General features: G+C 42.4%; 1 protein-coding gene across 7 annotated transcripts in view; it reads left to right on the top strand.

Annotated features, from left to right (window-relative positions):
• LOC124233468 (unconventional myosin-Ib) overlaps positions 1–19,461 on the top strand; it is a 180,001-nt gene that overhangs the window by 43,367 nt on the left and 117,173 nt on the right. For all 7 annotated transcript variants that reach the window (XM_046650573.1, XM_046650577.1, XM_046650574.1 and 4 more), the window contains one exon: positions 7,919–8,034. In XM_046650573.1, coding sequence (XP_046506529.1) covers positions 7,919–8,034 — 116 coding nt within the window. The remainder of the gene's footprint in view (positions 1–7,918; positions 8,035–19,461) is intronic.

Raw genomic sequence — 19,461 nt, 5'->3', positions numbered from 1 at the left:
CTCAGTCAATTCTCTGCATTATTTGAGGAGGAACCAGCATCACCCTCCTTGTCCAGATGAGGAAACTGGGGCTTGGAGAAGTTAAGTAATGTGCCCAGGGTCACACAAAACTGAAAATCTTTGCCAGATAACTTGGAGCTGAGGTTTCCACAATATTTCAAGTACACGTGAAGCATTATATGATACTGGATGACGTAGAAACTAAGAGCTCAGAAACACTTAAGTCAGGATGACCTGGGTTCAGACTCAGTCAGTTTCATCATCTAACCCCTTCACCCCGCACACTGACTTTTACCTCAGAACTGCTTTCAGACCGAAGCCCAGACTCCTCAGCCTGATAGTCGAGGCTCTGTAGAGTTTGATCTCATCCCAGTCTTATTTTCTAGGCTATTACTCACAGGAGGTTTGTGTTCTAGGCAAGCTGTTCCATTCCCTATCTCTGAAATTTGGTTGGGTGCCTCTGTCCATGTTGTAATCCATGTTACAGCATGTGTCAGAACATCCTTCCTTTTCAGGGCTGAATAATATTCCATTGTATCCATATACCACATTTTGTTGATCCATTCATCCATCGATGGACACTTGGGCTACTTCCTCCTTTTGGCTATTGTGAACAAAGCTGCCGTGAACCTGGTGTACATACACATGTCTGTTTTGAGTCTGTGGTACTTCATGCTTTAAAAAAAATATATTTGGAAGGATAAAACCATCTTAGCAAAATTTCTTAAAAAAGGGAAGGGTCCAAGTGTCATCTAAAACCTGAAATCTCATATGCCACTCTTTCGGGGAACATTTCTTTATCTGAATCATGCCCACCCTTTCAAACCTGCTCAGATCCCTCCCGGGCTTCTCTGGAACATCTCAGACCTCTGCAGATCATAGTGACTTTTTGTTCATTTAAACCCAAAGTGCTCATTCAGGCAGTAAGAAGACTAATGACTCATTTAGTCAAGAATCACGTAAATCCTATTTCATCTGTTTTCGTGGCTAGAGTAGTTGACTCTTACACGTTGTGTTTTGCAATATAAAAGTCTCACTTTCGAAGCTTTGGTATAAGCTTCTCAGAGGCACAACCACAGGAGCGTCTTATATTTCCCACTATGTCCAACACGATGATTTGCATAAAGAAGCCTCTTACTGAATTTGTTGCTTGCTTGTTAAACGGTTGTCACCTAAATTCTGTCAAGGCCATCAGTGCGGTTGTGCAGCCGTGTGAAGCGTTGTCTGTACCTGAGTCCTGACCTGTCCTGGATTTGAACTGTTAGTGCTTTGGAGATGAAAGTAACATGCTTGGAGACTGGCACTTGGAGGACTCCTCCGCATTCCTTAGTATTTCTTTGATGCCATTTTAGGCTCAATAATTAGCATTAAGTAAGATATTTAAATAGACATTCCCTGGTGCATTGCCACCTTCCTGGTTTATTTCTCTGAAGTTAAAGAGTGATTGTAATACAGTGTTGCATTTCTTCACCGTGTAGGCACAACTTTGTGTGCTTGGATAAACATTAAAAAAAAATCTTTTTGGGTTGAGATGAAAAATTTCCCCTGTAACTAGGAGATCTGTTCCTTCCTCCCCCTCCTTTTTAGTTTGTACCTGGTGGTAGAAGGATTTCAGCATTCCTCAGATAGTCAAGTAGGAGGCTTCTGCCGGACAGAGTAGCTCTCTGTTCTAGAGCGGTGAGGACACCATTGTGAGGCATCGGACAACACAAGTTTCTGTGATTTGGCATTCTTCTTGGCTACTTTTTGCCAAAGCTTCCCAGGCCTGACAGACAGCATGGATTATGTGCTCTCATGAAAAAGAGAACAGATTCTTGGCTGCTTGTCCTGATTCCACTTTTGTTAGATAATGTGGTCATACCACTTGAGTTCTTTGTGCTCCGTGGTTATGGATGTTAAGATGGAGAATTCATATCTCTCGCATGGGGATTTAGGAAGAGTTTAGTAAAAAGGTGCTTGAGTGTGGTTTATATGCCAGCACTTGAACAGGTTTGGGGTGAGTTTTTAAGGAACTGCAGAGACTGGAAACAACTGAAATTCATTCTGAAGAAAATAGGAAGCTGATGAGTGGGCAGATGGGAATCCCTAGTTAGAGCCTCAGTAGAGCAGGGGCTTAAAAAATATATTTTGGAAGAATTTGATAGTTGAAAAGAAGCGTCAGAGTAGTCATCATGATGAAAACGAGTCACTGTAGGATTTCTTTACATGGTTTAGTTATAGTTTGATTTTCAGTGTTATATGGGGAATTGAAATGTAAACTTTCAGGATTTAGGGCTTCGAAAGATCATCACGTTGCCCTGGGAGGAACCACGATAGGAGAGATGTGAAACTGTTCTGACTTTTCTGTGTGTATGTTGTACTAACGCTTCAGTGGTCTGGCATTGTGGAGGAATGGGTGTACAGGTGTGCGTAGTCGAGACTCACAAAATATTACAATTGTGCTTCACTGTTTCACTTGAACAAAGTGTTTTTGGTCAAATATCTTTCCAAAATGCGTTGCATGTATCCTTGGCTTCAAGAACAGAGTACGTTCTCTTGTTTGGCCCTCGGTGGTCAGGCCGTGCTCTGACTCGGTGCTGTCAGAGGCCCCAGGGCCAGCTGACTGTGCTGTCAGCTCTTACTCCAAAGGACTCTTCGTTTTTATATTTTTAGAATTGTTTTGGTCACTTTTTATTGCTTTTCCTTCTTTCTTTGCTTCTCTTTGACACTCTCTCTTTTCCTTTTTCCATGAGTAGCCATTGTTTCTTCCTTTAGGGTGGGAGTTCTTGACCTGTTCTGTCAACTGTGTGCAAACTTTTACGGGCATATGCTATGTGTGTTTTCTCTGAGGAGAGAGTTCATAGCTTTTGTTGGCATCTCAAAGGGATCAACAACTGAAAAAAAAAGGTTAAGAAGGGCTCTGTAGCAGTATTTTTTAAACTGCGATTTCGGCCCATTAATGGGTGACGAAAACCATTTCGTGAGTTAGGACCTGCCGTTTTAAAGAATTTTGTAGTGAATGTAATTCAACAGAGAATATCAGTGTGTCGCATCTGAGAAGGGTATTTATGGTTTTGTGAAATTTTTGCTTCATATATGTGTGTGTGCATGTATGTAAACAGACACTCAAATACACGTACTGGGTCATGATGAAAATTTTATCTCTTACAATGAGCCAGATATTTGAAATACACTGCTGTAGAACAGCTCCAATTTACAGATGTTGCTTCTGTTTCTCTGTAGTGTGTTGAGATACCATATGCCAAGTTTAGAAACATGGCTAAGTGAAAGTAAGTAAAGCTAGAAGGATTTTCTTTTCTTTTCTAAATGTTTACGGAATTAATTACATAGGAATATTTAAAGGGGAAAGTAAGATAGGAGATAGGCCAACAGCAACACTAGCATGGTTTCTGCAATTCAGAGTAAAACGTGGTCCTGTGAGTCCTGAAGGCGAAGGCCACAGCAGTGGTTTTCAACTCTGGTTACACATTACTTCATCTGGGGAGACTTTAAAAGATAGAGAGACATGGCCCCTCCCCAGACCACTAAAACAGAATCTCTGAGGATGGGGCCCTGGAAGAACATTCTTATAGAATAAAGTGTATGGTCTTTGGGTTCTATATGTCTGGGTTCTGAATTGTGGTCTGGAGTGTGGAGGTCACTGGATGGCATCCTCCAGAAAAGACTTCAGTTTCCAGTGTAATCACAATAGGAATATTCAAGTATTACTTGGTTATTCAGAAGGCATCTGTTCTGGAATGCTAGAGATATCTAAAATATGAAGGCAGAGATTGTTTTGGCTTAGGAATGTTTGTACATTCTTGATTTATTGTCTGCCCTTGAGAAGTGAAAGATAAACTTACTAATTGAATGTGCCTTTTATAGCAAGGTGGAGCTTTTCCTTTCCCCCTTCCCTTTTTCTTTTCTTCTTTCTTGTTTGCTTCTCTTCCATCCCCCTTCTCTTCCCTCCCTTCCTCTTCCCCTCGTCAGTGTCAGAGGCTGGTCCCACAGGACAGTGCCATGGAGGGAGCTTTCCATGGTGGTGGTGTGCACACGCCTGAGGACTTGGGGGTGCTGGGGGAGCGTGGAGGTGGTGAGCTAGAAGTGGCTGGGGTGGTTACGAGGTTGGTTACACTGAGTAAAAAAGCACATTGATTGAGCAAGTACATACATACATGCATGAGTACATACATTGAGGGTATTGAGCCAGACTTGTCTCTGTTACAGAAGACAGATAGAACCTAAGTGGTGGATAGTCTTGGCCACTATGTGGAAGGAGTCTTTTTCAGTGTGATCAACCAAGAGAAGAACATCCTCTGGATTCCAGTAGGAGTTTCTCTGTGAGTCCTTTGGGACATAAGGACCAGGTTGAAGTGTGAACACAGCCACAGAAGAGGCCTAGTAGGAATGGGTTAAACTGCCAGAGGGCTTTTATGGGCTCTCTTGGTACTGGCACCATCCAAGCTGGTTGGTGCTGGATGCAGTACATACTTACCTCTTATTTCCAGGGCAAGAAGTGGGTCCTTGTTGCTGTTCCCTTTTGTAAAGGTGTACCATACTTTTCTTTTTTTCTCCTTGGCATATTCAGAATAAAAAGGGCGCATAATGTGCAGCCCTTTTATGCACACACTTGACTTTAAAAAGCTCTGTGTCTTATCTCTGATGTCTTAATTCCAGAGGTTACTTAATGAGTTAGTTTACCGTTGTTTTCACAGCATGATGCAAGAAGAAAATACCAACTTTACATTAATATACAGCTGCTTGTTAAAAAAATAAGTGTATCATTTGTAAGTCCAAATGTTAATTGATGTAAAAACGAACTTTTTGGTCACTATTGTTCCGACTCCCAAAAAGGAGGTTTAATTGGGTTCTGCAGTTACCTGAATGTAGAATGAGTAGCTGCTTAAAACTAGAGGAGAATTGTAAACTCCACCCAGCCAGTCAGCTGCTGTCAGAAATGTCTTTTGTGTCTCAGAGAAAGGAGGGTTGTGACTGTGAACAATTTGAGTCATTCTGTTGGCACATACGGGAATATTTAAATCTTTGACTAATGCACATAGAACCTTCAAGAAAGAAACCCATAAACAGCAAGGGCAGGTATCATGGTAGAGGACGTACCTACTGGAAGTTCAAGGTTAGAGGATACATATCTGAAACATACACATAAACTGGAGTGGAGAGAGAGCAGTTTCTTCTACTGTTTGCTTATTTAGATTGATAAGACTTGTTCAGCTATGTTGGTGTATCAGTAATTGTTGCTGTGTAACAAACCAGCCCCCTTGCCCCCCCCCCCCCCCAAATTAATGGCTTAAAACAACAACCATTTATTTGCATACAGTTCTCTAGGACAGCAATTTAGACTGAGTTCAGCTTGGTGTGTTTTCTGCTGGTCTCACCTGGGATCATGCATGTGGCTTTAGGCATCTGGTGGCCTAACTGGGGCTGGATGGTTTAGAATGGCATCACTCATGTGTCTGACAGTTGTCAGACTTGTAGTTCAGGGTGCCTTGGCTTTCTGCATGACCTCTCCAACAGGCTAGCTCAGGCTCGTTCACATCCTGGCTTCTAGCCAGAGTTATAAAAAGGGGGACACATCCTAATACACAAATCCTTTTCAGACCTTTGCTTGTGTCTCATCTTGTAATGTCCCTTTGGTCAAATCAAGTCACAAGGACAAATCCAGATCGAAGGGGCGGAGAAATAAACTCTCTTGATACAGAAAGAATGGCAAAGTCACATTTCCAAGTGATGTGCATACAGGGGTGGAAGGAATTATTCCAGCCATCTTTGCAAACGGTCTACCACAGTAGGACCAGGAGCTTGAGGTGAAAGGATGTACTTCAAGGATTTGTTCAGTGACAACATGTGGCATACAGGTTTAATAAAATATTAGGCACTGTATGCAATGTACTTGGTATTACATTTCAGCTGAAGAGTAATTCTATGAGAGTCAGTGGTTGGTACCATCCACTCTCTTAGTGGTGAACGGGCCCTGTGCGAGTCAGTTGTTCGTTCAGTTTGTAAATATTTATGGGACATCATTAATGGGCCAGCCCTCTTCTAGGTGATAGAGAAACAGCTGGGGAAAAAAGTGCGTGTAATTCGGTATGTATAAAAGTCACAAGTAACAAAGAGAAACTTAAAACTTGGTAGTGTGGCTTTTGATTTTGGATTTGAGGCAGCAGAGTTTGTTCTCTCTGCAAGAAGAGGTAGATTTTTATCAAGAGTTTAGCACTGTGAAGTTCGGTTTTAAAGAGCAACTTGATCGTTGGTTTCTCTGCTGACAGCGAATATATGTTTTAATTATTGTATTCAAGAAATTATCCAGAAAGGGAGATTCATGTACTTTTCTACTAAAGAAGACTGATCTTTTAATCAACAGATACTAAAGGAGTAACCAGTCATTATATTTTTATATCTACCAATGCACTGCTTCTAGTATATTAGTTAGAAGCTATTCAGACAACTCTTTGGTCTCCAGCATCTTTCATCTACTTGCCTAGGTGGGTTGGACTGTGAAGAAATCTTGAAAAAGTCTTGTTGCAATGGGATAAGTTAGGAGACTTGGAGTCATCTCTTGTCAGGCCCCATTAATTGGGTCCTGGTGATAGAATCTCAGAAATAAATACAAAAATTGCATGGGAGCTGTGTTTCTTTCACAACAGCAGTCTTGTCTACTCTTGATAAGATTATGTTCTTATAGGATGAAAGTCTGTATAAAAATGACCTGTTCAGATTTCCAGGTTGGGGGAGAAGTCTTTCATAATTAAAATAATTGTGACCCATATAAAAAAAAAAGCAGTAGAACGTTTCTACTATCCCATTTTATATTCTGGTTAATTTTCTGGAAAGATCTGACAATCTCTTTGAATCCAAAGGTGGTGATACCGGACAACTTGTTGCTTTAAAAATGCTGCCTTTTGTTGCCTGACAATGGAAAGGTTGGGAAGTTGGAGGAGATTTTTTTTCTTCTTTCTTTCTTTCATCTTTTTCTTTAAAAAAATTTTATCGCTTATTATTTTGTTAGCATCTTCCCCCTGCATCTCTATAATGTCAAAACTGAAAGGAAAAATGGAGCTGCTAAGATGAGTTACGGTTAAGTGACTTTTGCTTGTGTCATTGTGCTAGTTTTTGTACAAAATGAACGAAGCCAACGCTACTCTTGCAGTCAGGAGTTTAAGATCGAAATAGAAAGGAAGATAAGTAGTGTTCTGGTTTGTAGTGTGAGACAGTTAGTGTCTGCTAAAATATAGCATTGATCCCTCCAAAAGTAATTTAAATTCTACATTAAATTTAAATTCGACATTAAATGGTCTCTTCTTCAGAAAGTACATTTAAATTCTGATATTACAGTGCATTAGATATAATGTGAAATTATGTTGTTTGAATCCTGGGGGATAACTGTGGCTCTGATACCGAATTGTACGTGGTCTGAGCCCATTGTAGAGACTGACAGGCTTGTGCAAGGGCAGCGCCAAAGTCCAGGCCCTACGTGATGGGAGTGGGTGTGGATAGGGAGGAGGGAAAGCCCTGGGTTAGTGTCGACTGAAACAGGAGGGTAGAGATGAGAGAAGGAAGCCCAGTTCTAACTGCCATCAGGGGAAGCTCCGCCCTTGCTCGCAATTAGCTGTGGTTGGTGATGAAATTTTTGGCAAGTCTGACAGGGCTTTGGAGAACTCTTATCCAGGATCATAAATTAATTGAGAGATTTATTTTGAAAGGTATTTTCAATGTATAAATCTATGCTTTCCATTTATCAGCTAAATCAGTCAACATTATCGACCATCATTTCAGAGATGTAAAGTGTTTGTGAAAGTATCAAATGAATGGTTAGCAGTAGAACTAGTGTTTTTAGAGGGCTGAAACCATGCGACACTAAGATTTAAGATGTTAGAGTCCACCATGTGCTAATGGATATACTGAATTCTTTCTTTTGCAGACATACATTGGAAGTGTGGTTATATCCGTTAACCCATACCGCTCACTGCCCATTTATTCACCTGAGAAAGTGGAAGATTACAGGAATAGGAATTTTTATGAGCTGAGCCCTCACATGTAAGTACCGTATTAAAGCATTAAGTTTCTCTTTCGCTCCAAAGATGTGTAGTTGACAGATGTGTCCAGCTGTTCCATTTGAGTCTCAGGAAAGTATTGTAGTTGTTTTTTTTAATTAGATGAGGGAATGTAGAAGTTAATTGTTATGCCTTATTTTAAATGTAAAAAAAGGCAAGTACTTCATTTGGCGTCAGGCTCTTTAAATTCTGAAATATTTGGGTTTAATATGTAAAATATTTTCTGTTAAAAAATTCTGTGTTAGTAGCAGCTGCTGCTAATTACTTTTGCAAATAAAACAAGAATGTGCAATGCTTATTATTATAAAGAGCCCAAGCAGCGTTTCCATATTCTTGGTGGGTCAAGAAAAATCCCAAGTGTGGGGTTGTGTAAAAGTTTTTAAGCAAGAGGAGTAAATAATACCTTCAGTTTCTCATCTTTGCAGACATTGTTCACCAGATGTATGCATTCGGCCAATGATTTCACCTTCTCTAAGTTAGTCACTTGTTTAATTTTTCTGAAGGAGGTCACTTGTTAGTGTAAATAATTCCTGTAAATAATAATCTACAATAATAACTCAGTGCTGGGGTTGGGAAACCCTGAATTAAAGTGAAAGAACCTGCTGACTTTTAGTTCTTTCCTAGCAGAAAAGAATCTCTGTATGATTGAAGATGGGGTCTATGAATTTTGATAGAAAATAAAATCTAATAATTAAAGAACATATATACCACTGTCCAGATGTTTGTTTTGCTTTCTTTTCATAATGCGAGATACAGTGACATCTTTGGGCCATTTGGAACTCAAGATTTAAATAATTTGTGAAAATGGTTATTAAAAACTAGGCACTATATATTTTATCAATCAAGCAGATTCTGATTACTTGGTTTTCTTCTAAAAGTAGATTTTTGCAAGAGATCTTGTTTCATTTTGCCTTAACAAAAATAAAATCTGAAATTTGTTTTATAAAGTTATCCCTATAGGTCAGTCTCTGCAATGAAATACTTTTTTTGGTGCCTGAATTTTTTTTTTTTTTTGAGGAAGATTCGCCCTGAGCTAACATCTGCTGCCAATCCTTCTCTTTTTTGCTTGAGGAAGATTGTCCTTGAGCTAACATCTATGCCCATCTTCCTCTATTTTCTGTATGTGGGATGCCTCCACAGCATGGCTGATGAATGGAGTAGGTCCAGGCCCGGTATCCAAACCGGTGAAGCCAGCCGCTGAAGCAGAGCACCTGGAACTTTAACCACTGGGCTTGATGCCTGAATATTTATTTTAAATTCCAGGCCTTGAAGCTGTGCTTCTCAGAGGAAGGTGCTTAGGTCAACTGTGTCAGAATCCCCCAAGAGCTTAGGGAAAATCTAGTTTCCTAGGCTTCACCTCAAACACGCCAGGAGTCTACATTTTTTTACCAGCTTTCCAGATGATTCTTAGGTGCGTGCAAGTTTGAGAACATGTCTTAGGTGTATATGTACAAATGTTTTCCTTTCCTTAACTGCTTACCACAAATTGTGATCTTTTACAATGATAATATTAACAAAAATAATAATAATAGCTTGTACTTACTGAGTACTTACTATCTGAAGGCTCTGCTCTAAATATTTCATGAGTATTATAACTCACTTCATTCTCAAAATAACCCTTTGAGGTAGGTACTGTTACAAATGGAGAAGTTGTCACAGAGGGACAAGGAATTTATCCACAGCCACACACTTGGGTGGGGAGCCAGGGTGTGAAAAAAGTTGTCTGCTGCCCCCTCAGCTAGAAATCGTTCTCCCGTTTTCACATTAGGGCATCTTACTGTGCGCTTCCATCCCCCTGCCCTCAGCTTGCCTGTGTTCCTGCACCCCAAACCCTCCAAGGTAAGCCTGGCCGTGCCTCAGTTTACCTCCAGAGACTGCATGCCATTCTTCCATTTGCAGCTTAAGTCTCCACTCTGAGGATTGTTTAGGTATCTGATAGATGTCTGTTCTAGAACGTAGAAGTTCATGCTCTGGAATGTCCATTTTTATCCTCGCCTCTGAAGGATTCCTGTAAAAAGCTGCATGGCACTGCTATGCTACCCTAGTTCACCCCATTACCCCCGAGGAAAACAACCACAACCAGCAATAAAGTAAAATAAAATAAATTCCCAGTCTGCTTAGGATAAAGACAAAAAGTTTTTACTGTGGTCTATAAAACACTGCGTGTGGGGTGCAAGGTACACTTTTATGCAATGAATCTGAATTTGCTGGATTCGTATCACAGCCTCCTCCGCATCTCGCTTTGTTCTTTCAGTCCTTACCACACTCCTTCCCACCACGTCACCTTTGCACATGCTGTGCCTTCTGCCTGGAATGCTTTTCTCTCCCTTTTCCTCACGCAACTCCTGTTCTTCCTTTGGATCTTAGATTGCATTAGACCTCAGGGAGGAGCCATCCCTCACCCCGTCCCTGCCAAGGGCAGGTCTCTTAGTCTTGTCACTCTTACAGTTTAACATTTCTTTGTGGCGTTATTTGCTTCAGGTCAGCTTCACCTACTGTGCCAGCTTTTGCCCCCCGTAATATTCTTAGCACCAGAGAGTAAGTGTTCAAAGTAACAGTCACGCCCTGCATAACAACATTCCAGTCAACGGCATACGCAACAGTGGTCCCACGATGTTAGTGCCGTGTGGTCTAGGTGTGTGGTAGGCGATACCATCTAGTTTGTGTAAATACGCTCTATGACGTTCACACGACGACGAAATTGCCTAATGATGCATTTCTCAGACTGTATCCCTGTTGTTAAGTGACACATGACTGGATATTGAACAGAACTTGGGTTCGAGTCCCAGCTCTTCCATTTACAATGTATGTATTACTATGTAATCTGGAGCAAATTACTTGAAAGAGCTGTAGTTCAGAACTTAAATTATTTGCTCTGTTCAGTGGGATGTTTTTGTGTGTGTGTGTGTAAGATTGGCCCTAAGCTAATATGTATTGCCAACTTTCCTCTTTTTTTGCTTGAGGAAGATTGTTGCTCAGCTCAGATCTGTGCCAGTCTTCCTCTATTTCATGTGGGCTGCCGCCACAGCATGGCTTGATGAGTGGTCCTAGGTCTGGGCCTGGGATCCAAACTGGCGAACCCCAGGTCACCAAAGCAGAGCGTGCAAACTTAACTGCTACACCACTGGGCTGGCTCCTAACTTGTGGGATTTTTGTGAGGGCTAAATATCTAGTCCATGTTTAGATGATATAACTGTCTGGTTTACGTAAAGTGCTTAGCATGGACTCTGACAGCCCTGGAGTAAAGGAGAGCTGCTGCTATTAACAGTGATAATGATGGTAATTATTGTAATATGAGATACGCGGACACATTTCCAACATCCTAACAGGCTCTGTCTCACCACTTTCTCCTCCATGGTGGGGACGTTTTCCTCTTCCTTTAATGCATTTTCCTGCATTATTCTTTGTGAATGTCTGTCCTTGACAGTATCTGAAACACGATCAATGCCAGCTAGGTTCCCTACTAAAACCCAGCCTAAGAGTTGCAAATAGGATTTTTGCGATGTAATGGGATAAGATGACTTTAGGCCTGTGATGCATTCTAACCATAACTATTTCAAGAATCTGGTTCCAATTTGAATAAAAAAGAACTTAAGCAGCTGCTCAGACCCTACACTTTGAAAATTTTGCCAATTAATTTACCCCAGATTACATTTGGAATTTAATTTGACCTGTTGTTCACTGTTAGTCTTCAAAAACATCTAGGGGCCGGCCAGGTGGCGCAGCAGTTAAGTGCGCACGTTCCGCTTCTCGGCGGCCCGGGGTTCACTGGGATCTTGGGTGCGGACATGGCACCGCTTGGCACGCCATGCTGTGGTAGGCGTCCCATGTATAAAAGTAGAGGAAGATGGGCACAGATGTTAGCTCAGGGCCAGGCTTCCTCAGCAAAAAGAGAAGGACTGGCAGTAGTTAGCTCAGGGCTAATCTTCCTCAAAAAAACCCAAAAAACATCTAGATAGTTCCCCTACAGCTCATGTGTTTTTGAAGGTGTCCAGAAATGATTTTTCTTTAAATTTGTGACAATTGAAAAATGTTTACATTCCATCTATGTACGTTGACTTTCAGATAGTGGAAATGTATAAATGAGTAAAATGAAAATAAACAGTAGTTTCTTTCCTATATTCCTTTTCAAAAATAGTTTTATGTTGTCCTGCCTCTTCTCCTACCCTCTTCTTCTCTGAGCTCCTATCTGTATATTTGGGGCCACACCTTGAGTGTGATGTCAGTGGGTGGCATGCCCAGAGAAATGAGGGCACCGTGGGGCGGCATACATGGCACTGTTTGCCTTTCTAATTGTGCAAAGAGTGTCTTTCCAGTGGGATTTTTAAATTCTTTGAACATAAGGAATTTTTTATATGTCCCAGCGAGGACTTAGTACATTTCAGACAACTCAGTAGCTGCACTCATGGAGAGCAGCCTCAGATCGCCGAACCTCCCAGATGCGAAAGAATGATAGGGGAGAGGCGAGGGAAATAATTGAACCATTTAATCTGTCTTCATTCAGTTGGAATAGCACTGTGACAGTACGCTTGCCAGTTAGTCGCCAAATCCACTGGCCTTCTGCTGGGTGATTGCCTTTTGACCTTGTGGCTCTAGATAAAGTTTATCACCGTCACATGGATCTTCCTAAAATTGGATCATCTACTTCCCTTCCCAGAAACCATTATGGGCTCCCTGTGGCTATTTGAGTGAACTCTGAGTTCCTTGGCTTGGTGTTCAAGCTCTCCACAGTCCAGCCTTAGCTCTCCTCTCCAGCCCCAGATACCACTCAGCTCCTTCGTGGAACTTCCTTTTGAGTCACAGCCTTTCATGTCTTTTCCTTTCTACCTCTCCCACCCCATACCCTATCGCTCATGTTAAAATCCTGCCAGTCTCCTAGGGTCTGTCTGAAAGGCTTGATCAGCTCTAGCCTAACCCACAGGTGACTTTCCCTGCCTCTCAGTTATTAGCATCACTCATGTGCTCCACCTTTCTTACTGTGGTTAATTCTGTTTCGGTGTCATCCTCTTTAATGAGATAGACGCTTCTGTAGATCAGGAAATTTATCCTGCACATCTGTGTCGCCCTCTCTGTGCTTTTGTCTTAAGAGCTCAGTAACTGTAGAACAAAGGAGATTTTAAGTAGTTTTGCATTACATTTTACTTGTATTTATCTCATCTGTGATAACTCAATAAAATCAAATTGTTCTTGATATAAAATTTATTCCCACCGGGAATAAATTTGAATAAACTGCAGTTTATTCAAAACATCATGCAGTATGAGATTTTTTCTCATTTTTATAAAAAAGTAAGCTAAAATACTGTTTTTATAGTGCTCCTCACCAGTGAGTGTTAAGGTTCAATTTGTTCGTGATGTGTGGAGCACTTACCATCTAGTTACGTGACGTGCCTAGCAAGGGGAACTTGCCACGAGAAGGAGGAGCGGATTGTGGCCCCTGCCAACAACTCATCCTTGTGGTCACAGCCCAGGAAGGAGCTGGAATGTGTCCTTAGATTAGGATATGATGTGGTGGCCATGTGACAGTAGGCATTTACAAGTACTATTTGAAGCAAGCAATCTTTCCATTTTAGTAAATGAATAATCCTGCAATAAATTTTATAAACTGAGAGAAGTGGCTTAAGGCTTTGAAAAATTTCTGGCTACTCTCACCTAAAAATAGGAAAGTAATCAATGGGAGGGTTTGGATAGTGCCGATGTCAGCTGTCCAGATGTGAGCCCTCTGTCTCTAGGGAACCTCTGACTCCTCATTTTGTGCCAAACTGATTTTGCAGGACCACGTGCTATTGCCCGTAGAATGACGTAGCTAGAATGCTTGTGTATTTTGAGTCCTTGTTATTCCTGTTATCATTTTATTCCACTCAGGTTGAACCAGATTAATGTTACAAAGAAGATTTCTTACTGTATCTCAAAATGTACAAGTGCTGTGGTTGAGTGTCCAGACCTTAGCATTCAGATCCAGGGCAGAAGACCCAGGCCTTGTCCCTCTTATGTTATCAGTATTTTTCTCTACAGCAGAGTTGAAATTCTGTGAATAAAATTTTCTTTATTTTGAGAACTCAGGACAGCTCGATCTTGAATTCTCTTAGAGGTTGCTTGTGTAACTGAGTGTGAAAGTGCTTGAGAAAGGGCGGGGGTAGAGAAAGAGAGAGTATGTATGTGTGTCTTGATGTGATGTCATGTCGCTGAGGCTTTTGTATTATTTCTCTCATTTCACTTTTGGAATAGTTGAGCCTCTCATTGATCCAGTACCTCCCAAAAACCACTTGCAGAATAGGCTTTTATGCTTTCCCATCTAGCATTCTTTCTACTCGCTGCTTTAGAAAAGTTACTCATTTACTGAGCAAATATTCACTGAGAACCTACTGTGTGCCAGGCTCTCCTTTAGGCATGGATACAGCAGCAAACAAAGCGGATAAAATTCCTGTCTCCGTGAGGGAGACAATCCTCAGACTTAAGTTTACCGAAACAAGATTGTCCAAATCATCAGGAGGAAAGAGGATAGAGACAGTGAGGGAAGGTTCTGTGGAAGACAGTGTGCCTTTCAGTGGTGTTCTCTGAAAGCACCCGGGGCCGTGTTCTCTCAGGCAGTGTCAGGCAGCGGCCGGTAGGTTGGAGTCTGGAAGACTTTGCTTCTGCATCGATCTCTAATCTACATGAGCTCCTGTGCGGGAGGGAATCCCAGCTCTGCATTACGCCCCAGTCTACACACTTACATTACCATTTTGTATGGAGTGACACCATCTTGAAAATAGTTAAAACTTCTCTTTTTCCTTTCTGCATGACTGTCATGGGTCAAAAGAAGCAGAAGACAGTCCCCGTGTTTGCTTTCAGCCTGGGCAGACACTTATTTGATTCTGGATGATCATGGATTAAAACACTTCTTGGTTTAGAGGCACGTTTCCTGTGAGCAGTGCAGTGGCGATGTGGTGGAGGACAGTTGTTAAATCGCCAGCTTGCTGAGGCTGGGTCCGTGGTGAGGAACATTTCTGGGCCAAGCACAGACTCAGCTTTTGTGAAGCTCCATCAACTGAACTTACCGCCTTTGACTCTCCAACTTTTATTTGCAGTCTGTTGCTTTCTTGGGGCTATTTTCAAAACAGTTTCTTTTAGAGTATGTACCTGGACAGAAAGAGACCTCAGCTAATTGCTCTTGCAGATTGTGAACCCTTTTAAATTAAAGTTGGAAGATTGGTTCTATGCCACCATAATGTTTTTATCATGAAAATCATTGTGATATAAGAACACATTTATTAATGAAAAGTGTATCTGTATGTCTGAGAAGTCTCAGAATCCTAATTTCTAGATCCCTAATTAGAATTTATATCACTTCTCACAAAATGCACATCTCAGACTTGAAAGGAAGTGTGTGTTGAAAATGCTGTTGTAAAGCGAAGCACACATTCATACCAGCATACATGATTATTTCCATGATAGATAATCTTAAAGGGCAGCGTTTGATTCTCAACAAAATTGGTTGCTTCCTGCCAGAATGTTACATGTCTTTGACAGGCCTTGAGAAATTCTACAACGTTCTGGAAGAGATCCGTTTCATCCAAAGGAGTGGCACTGAGGCCTCAGCCCTGAGAAGGATTAGTCTGACACTTCCTCCCTGACAGAGAGAACTACAGTTGGAACCATGTGGGGAGCCTGTCTAGAGAGGCTGTGTTCAGGGTGGGTGGGGAGGGTCACTGCTTTCTTGCTGAAATAAGACTCATTGCCATGGTCTGTTGCCAAGACATACTGGCAGTTGGGCTGGGTAGGTAGGGCAGAGGGAGTGATGTGGGAATTTGTCTAGACAGGGGCCAGCAAATCCTGCGCCTCATCCAGTCTGGGGAAATCAGCAAAGGCAGCGATGATAGAAACAGAGGTCAGAGAAGTGCATAGGGGGCCCACGCCTAGGAGCCTGGGGAACCAAAAGTGGGGACTGAGGCTGTCATGGGGCCAAAATCCATGCAAAGGGGAGCAGGCCCTGGAGTCCCAGCCCCAGGAAGGGGGCTTGTTGCTGTCCCCACTGTCCAGGGTGTGTTCTCCCTGCCCCACCCTGTCTCAGGGGTCCCATGTCCCCAAGTGGAAGTGATTGTTCATTGATTTGATCAGCATCATTAAGCACCCAAAATACTTGTGAAGAGCTAGGGATACAAAGATGAATTTGTCCTCAAGGTGTGGGAGACAGGCCAATAAATAAATAACCACAGAAGAGAGAGAAATGCCATGAAAAAGGCAGGAGATGTAGAGTGACCACATATTCTGGTCCACATGTCCCTGGATGGCCCTGGTCATTCCTGGTTTGTCAACATAATTATTCATAGTGCCCCCTTGTACTCACAGAAGTGTCTGAGTGTGGGTCCCCTGGGGAAAAGGTGCTGTTGGTGTGCCATGGAGGTGCTTCAGCCCTGCCTGAGGAGCTAGGAGATGGGACAGTGGGAGTCTTGGAGGATGACTTTGCTGCATAGATAAGGGAATAGGATTCTAAACCCAGCAAATAATTTCCCCATCAGAGGGAATGGTGTTGATGCGGTCATTTAGCATTTGTTAAATATTTGAGTGCCCGTCATGTGTCAGGTACTAGCACATGTACTGGGCAAAAATCTCAGCCCTGTTGGGCATACGTTCTAGCAGAGGGAGACCATCAACAGGAGAAGTGAGTAAAATAAATGATGTTGTAAACGGTGACAAGTGCTTCGGAGAAACACGGTGGGGAAGGGGAGAAGGACTGTGTGGGAGTGGGGACATGCTGTTCTGTTTTAATAGGGTGGCCAGGGATGCCTTACTGAGGTGGTGGTATCTCAGTAATGTCCTGAAGGGGTAAGGGGGTGAGCAGTGTGAAGTGCTGGGGAAGAGTGTCCTAGGCAGAGGGAACAGTAAGTGCCAAGGACTGAAGGGGAGACAGAGAGATACAACCACATGGCATGTCAGTGATCCAAATTCATGAGGTTCCCAAAGGTTGGAATGTAGGATGCAAGCTGGGCAGGGGGAAATAAGGTAGAAGAGGAGGAGCACACGTGGGTCATGTAGGGCTTGTATGCTAAGGGCTTGTACTTTTAAGCAGGTAGAAGGGGAGATAAGATCAGTCTGGAGATTTGAACTGTTCTGGGGCACAGAGGAAGAGGAACTCAAGGGCAGTGTAGTTTAGGGATCTGGTAGGCTTTTGCAATAATCTAGGCTAGAAGGGAGAAGGACAGAAGTCTCATCTGTAAATGAGGGGACGTTTCAAAGGCAAATCCATAGAACCTAGTGGAAGTGATTAGAAGTAGTGAAGAGTGAGTAGGAGGGAGGAGGCTCAGAGACCAGTCATGACTCCTGGCTGGGGTGGGGATCACGATGCCTGACAATTCCCCAAAAGTTAAAATAGCCTGGAGACAGCCTTGTAAACTGCAGTAGATACTTAGAAGAACATGGACTTGGGATAGGGGGCCTTCCTCCCTGGCACTTCCATGTTGGCTAATTTTCAATGTGGGGAGAGAGTGGCTTGTGTGAACTTAGGGAGGAGAATGTGTATACAGTAGCTCCCCCTTATCCGTGATTTTGCTTTCCACGGTTTCGCTTACCCGCAGTCATGTGTGGTCTGAAAATATTAAATGGAAAATTCTAGAAATAAACAGTTCATATGTTTTAAATTGTGTGCCGTTCTGAGTAGTGTGATAAGATATTGCGCTGTCCTGCTCCATCCTGTCCTGGACAGTACGTCACAATGCCTGCGTCATTCCCCTCACTTTATCTCATCACTTAGGCAGTGTATCATCTCACATCACCGCAAGAAGTAGGGCGAAGACAGTACAAAAAGGTATTATGAGAGAGAGAGAGAGACCACGTTCACATAACTATTATTATAGTGCTATAGTTGTTCTATTTTATTATTATTGTTGTTAGTCTTTTACTGTGTCTAATAAATTAAACTTTATTGTTGGTATGTGCGTATAGGCAAAAACATAGTTCGGTACTCTCCCTGTTTTCAGGCATCTGCTGCGGGTCTTGGAACGTATCACCCATGGATAGAGAGGGACTCCTGGGTAGGCTTACCTTCCCACTATTGGATCCCTTCTACTCATGATCAATCACTCAGCATTTACTGTTTTATAAAGGTGTTTCTGAAAGATTTGAAGTAAAATTTGAATTCTTTGTTAATATATGAAATCACCATGTAGCTGTTTTATTTTTAAGGTAATTGTTTGCTCGTGTTCCAGTGTCTGTGCCTCTTAACTTGTTGGCTCTACGTTGCTTTGATCTGAACTTCCTCTTCCGGTGATTAAGGTGTAAGAGAGTGCAGTTTTTATAGTCTTGTTTTCTTATTCCTTAAACCTGATCGTTTCAAATTTCAACATGGAGACGTTCACGCCTGTTCTCAATTCCCATGGTCCCTTATCTCTTGTTTGCTTTATCCCTCCCGTGGCCTAAGAGCCAATGTTGTGTGTTTTCTGACACTGAATGTGTGGTTTTTTCTAACACTAACCATTCTCCGACACCAGCTGGGTGTCTAACAGTTCAATTCAGTTCTGACACTAACTACCCAGAGTTATTGCAGATCCCATAGGTCAAAGGCTCAGTCCCACAAGACAGCCCCCACTTCAGATCCCTGCCGCCAATGGAGTGCCCAGGCTGCTCACACTTGTACCCAGATGACTACAGATTTAAGAGTTTCCACAACCCCTCTCAGGTTTGGTAATTTGCCAGAACAACTCATAGAACTCAGGAAAACACTTGACTTACATTCACTGGTTTATTATAAAGGATACAACTCAGGAAGAGCCAGTTGGAAGAGATGCATAGGGCAAAGTAAGGGGGATAGGGGTACAGAGTGTCCCTGCCCTCACCCGGCATGCCAGCTTCCCAGTTTATCAGTGCCTTCACCAACCCAGAAGCTCCCTGAACCTCCCTGTTCAAAAGTTTTTATAAACCAACCTGCAGCCCCTCTCCTCTTCCTGCAGGTGGGGAGGTGGCACTGAAATTTCCCACCCTCTAATCATGCATTGGGTCTTTCTGGTGACCAGCCCCCCCATCCCAAAGCTATCTGGGGGTCCCACCATGAGTCACTTCAGCATAACCGGTGTGGGCCAAAGAGGCTTGTTATGAATAACAAAAGACATTCCTATTACTCAGGAAATTCCAAGGGTTTTAGGACCTCTGTGCCAGGAACCAGAGACAAAGAGCAGATATATTCTTAATATACCACATATGTGGACATATGCATGTATTGTTCTTCAGTGTCAGCTTCCTGAAGCCAAGTCAATGTTGGAGTTTCTGTATGGTATCCTAGAAACCTGAATTAGCAGGCCTCCTTTTTCCGGGAAATGTCTTGAGGATAGTTTACCAATTCAATTCAATAAACATTGAGTATCAAAAAGATTCAACTGTCCAGCTCCCCTCTCAGGCAGCCCCTCCCTCCGTATGTGTCCTGGATCCCATCCAGCCC

This window comes from Equus quagga, unplaced genomic scaffold, assembly GCF_021613505.1.
Source record: "Equus quagga isolate Etosha38 unplaced genomic scaffold, UCLA_HA_Equagga_1.0 203_RagTag, whole genome shotgun sequence".
Classification (NCBI taxonomy): Eukaryota; Metazoa; Chordata; class Mammalia; order Perissodactyla; family Equidae; genus Equus; species Equus quagga.
The sequence above is the reverse complement of the archived record's forward strand: the minus strand, read 5'-3'. Positions and strand labels throughout refer to the sequence as shown.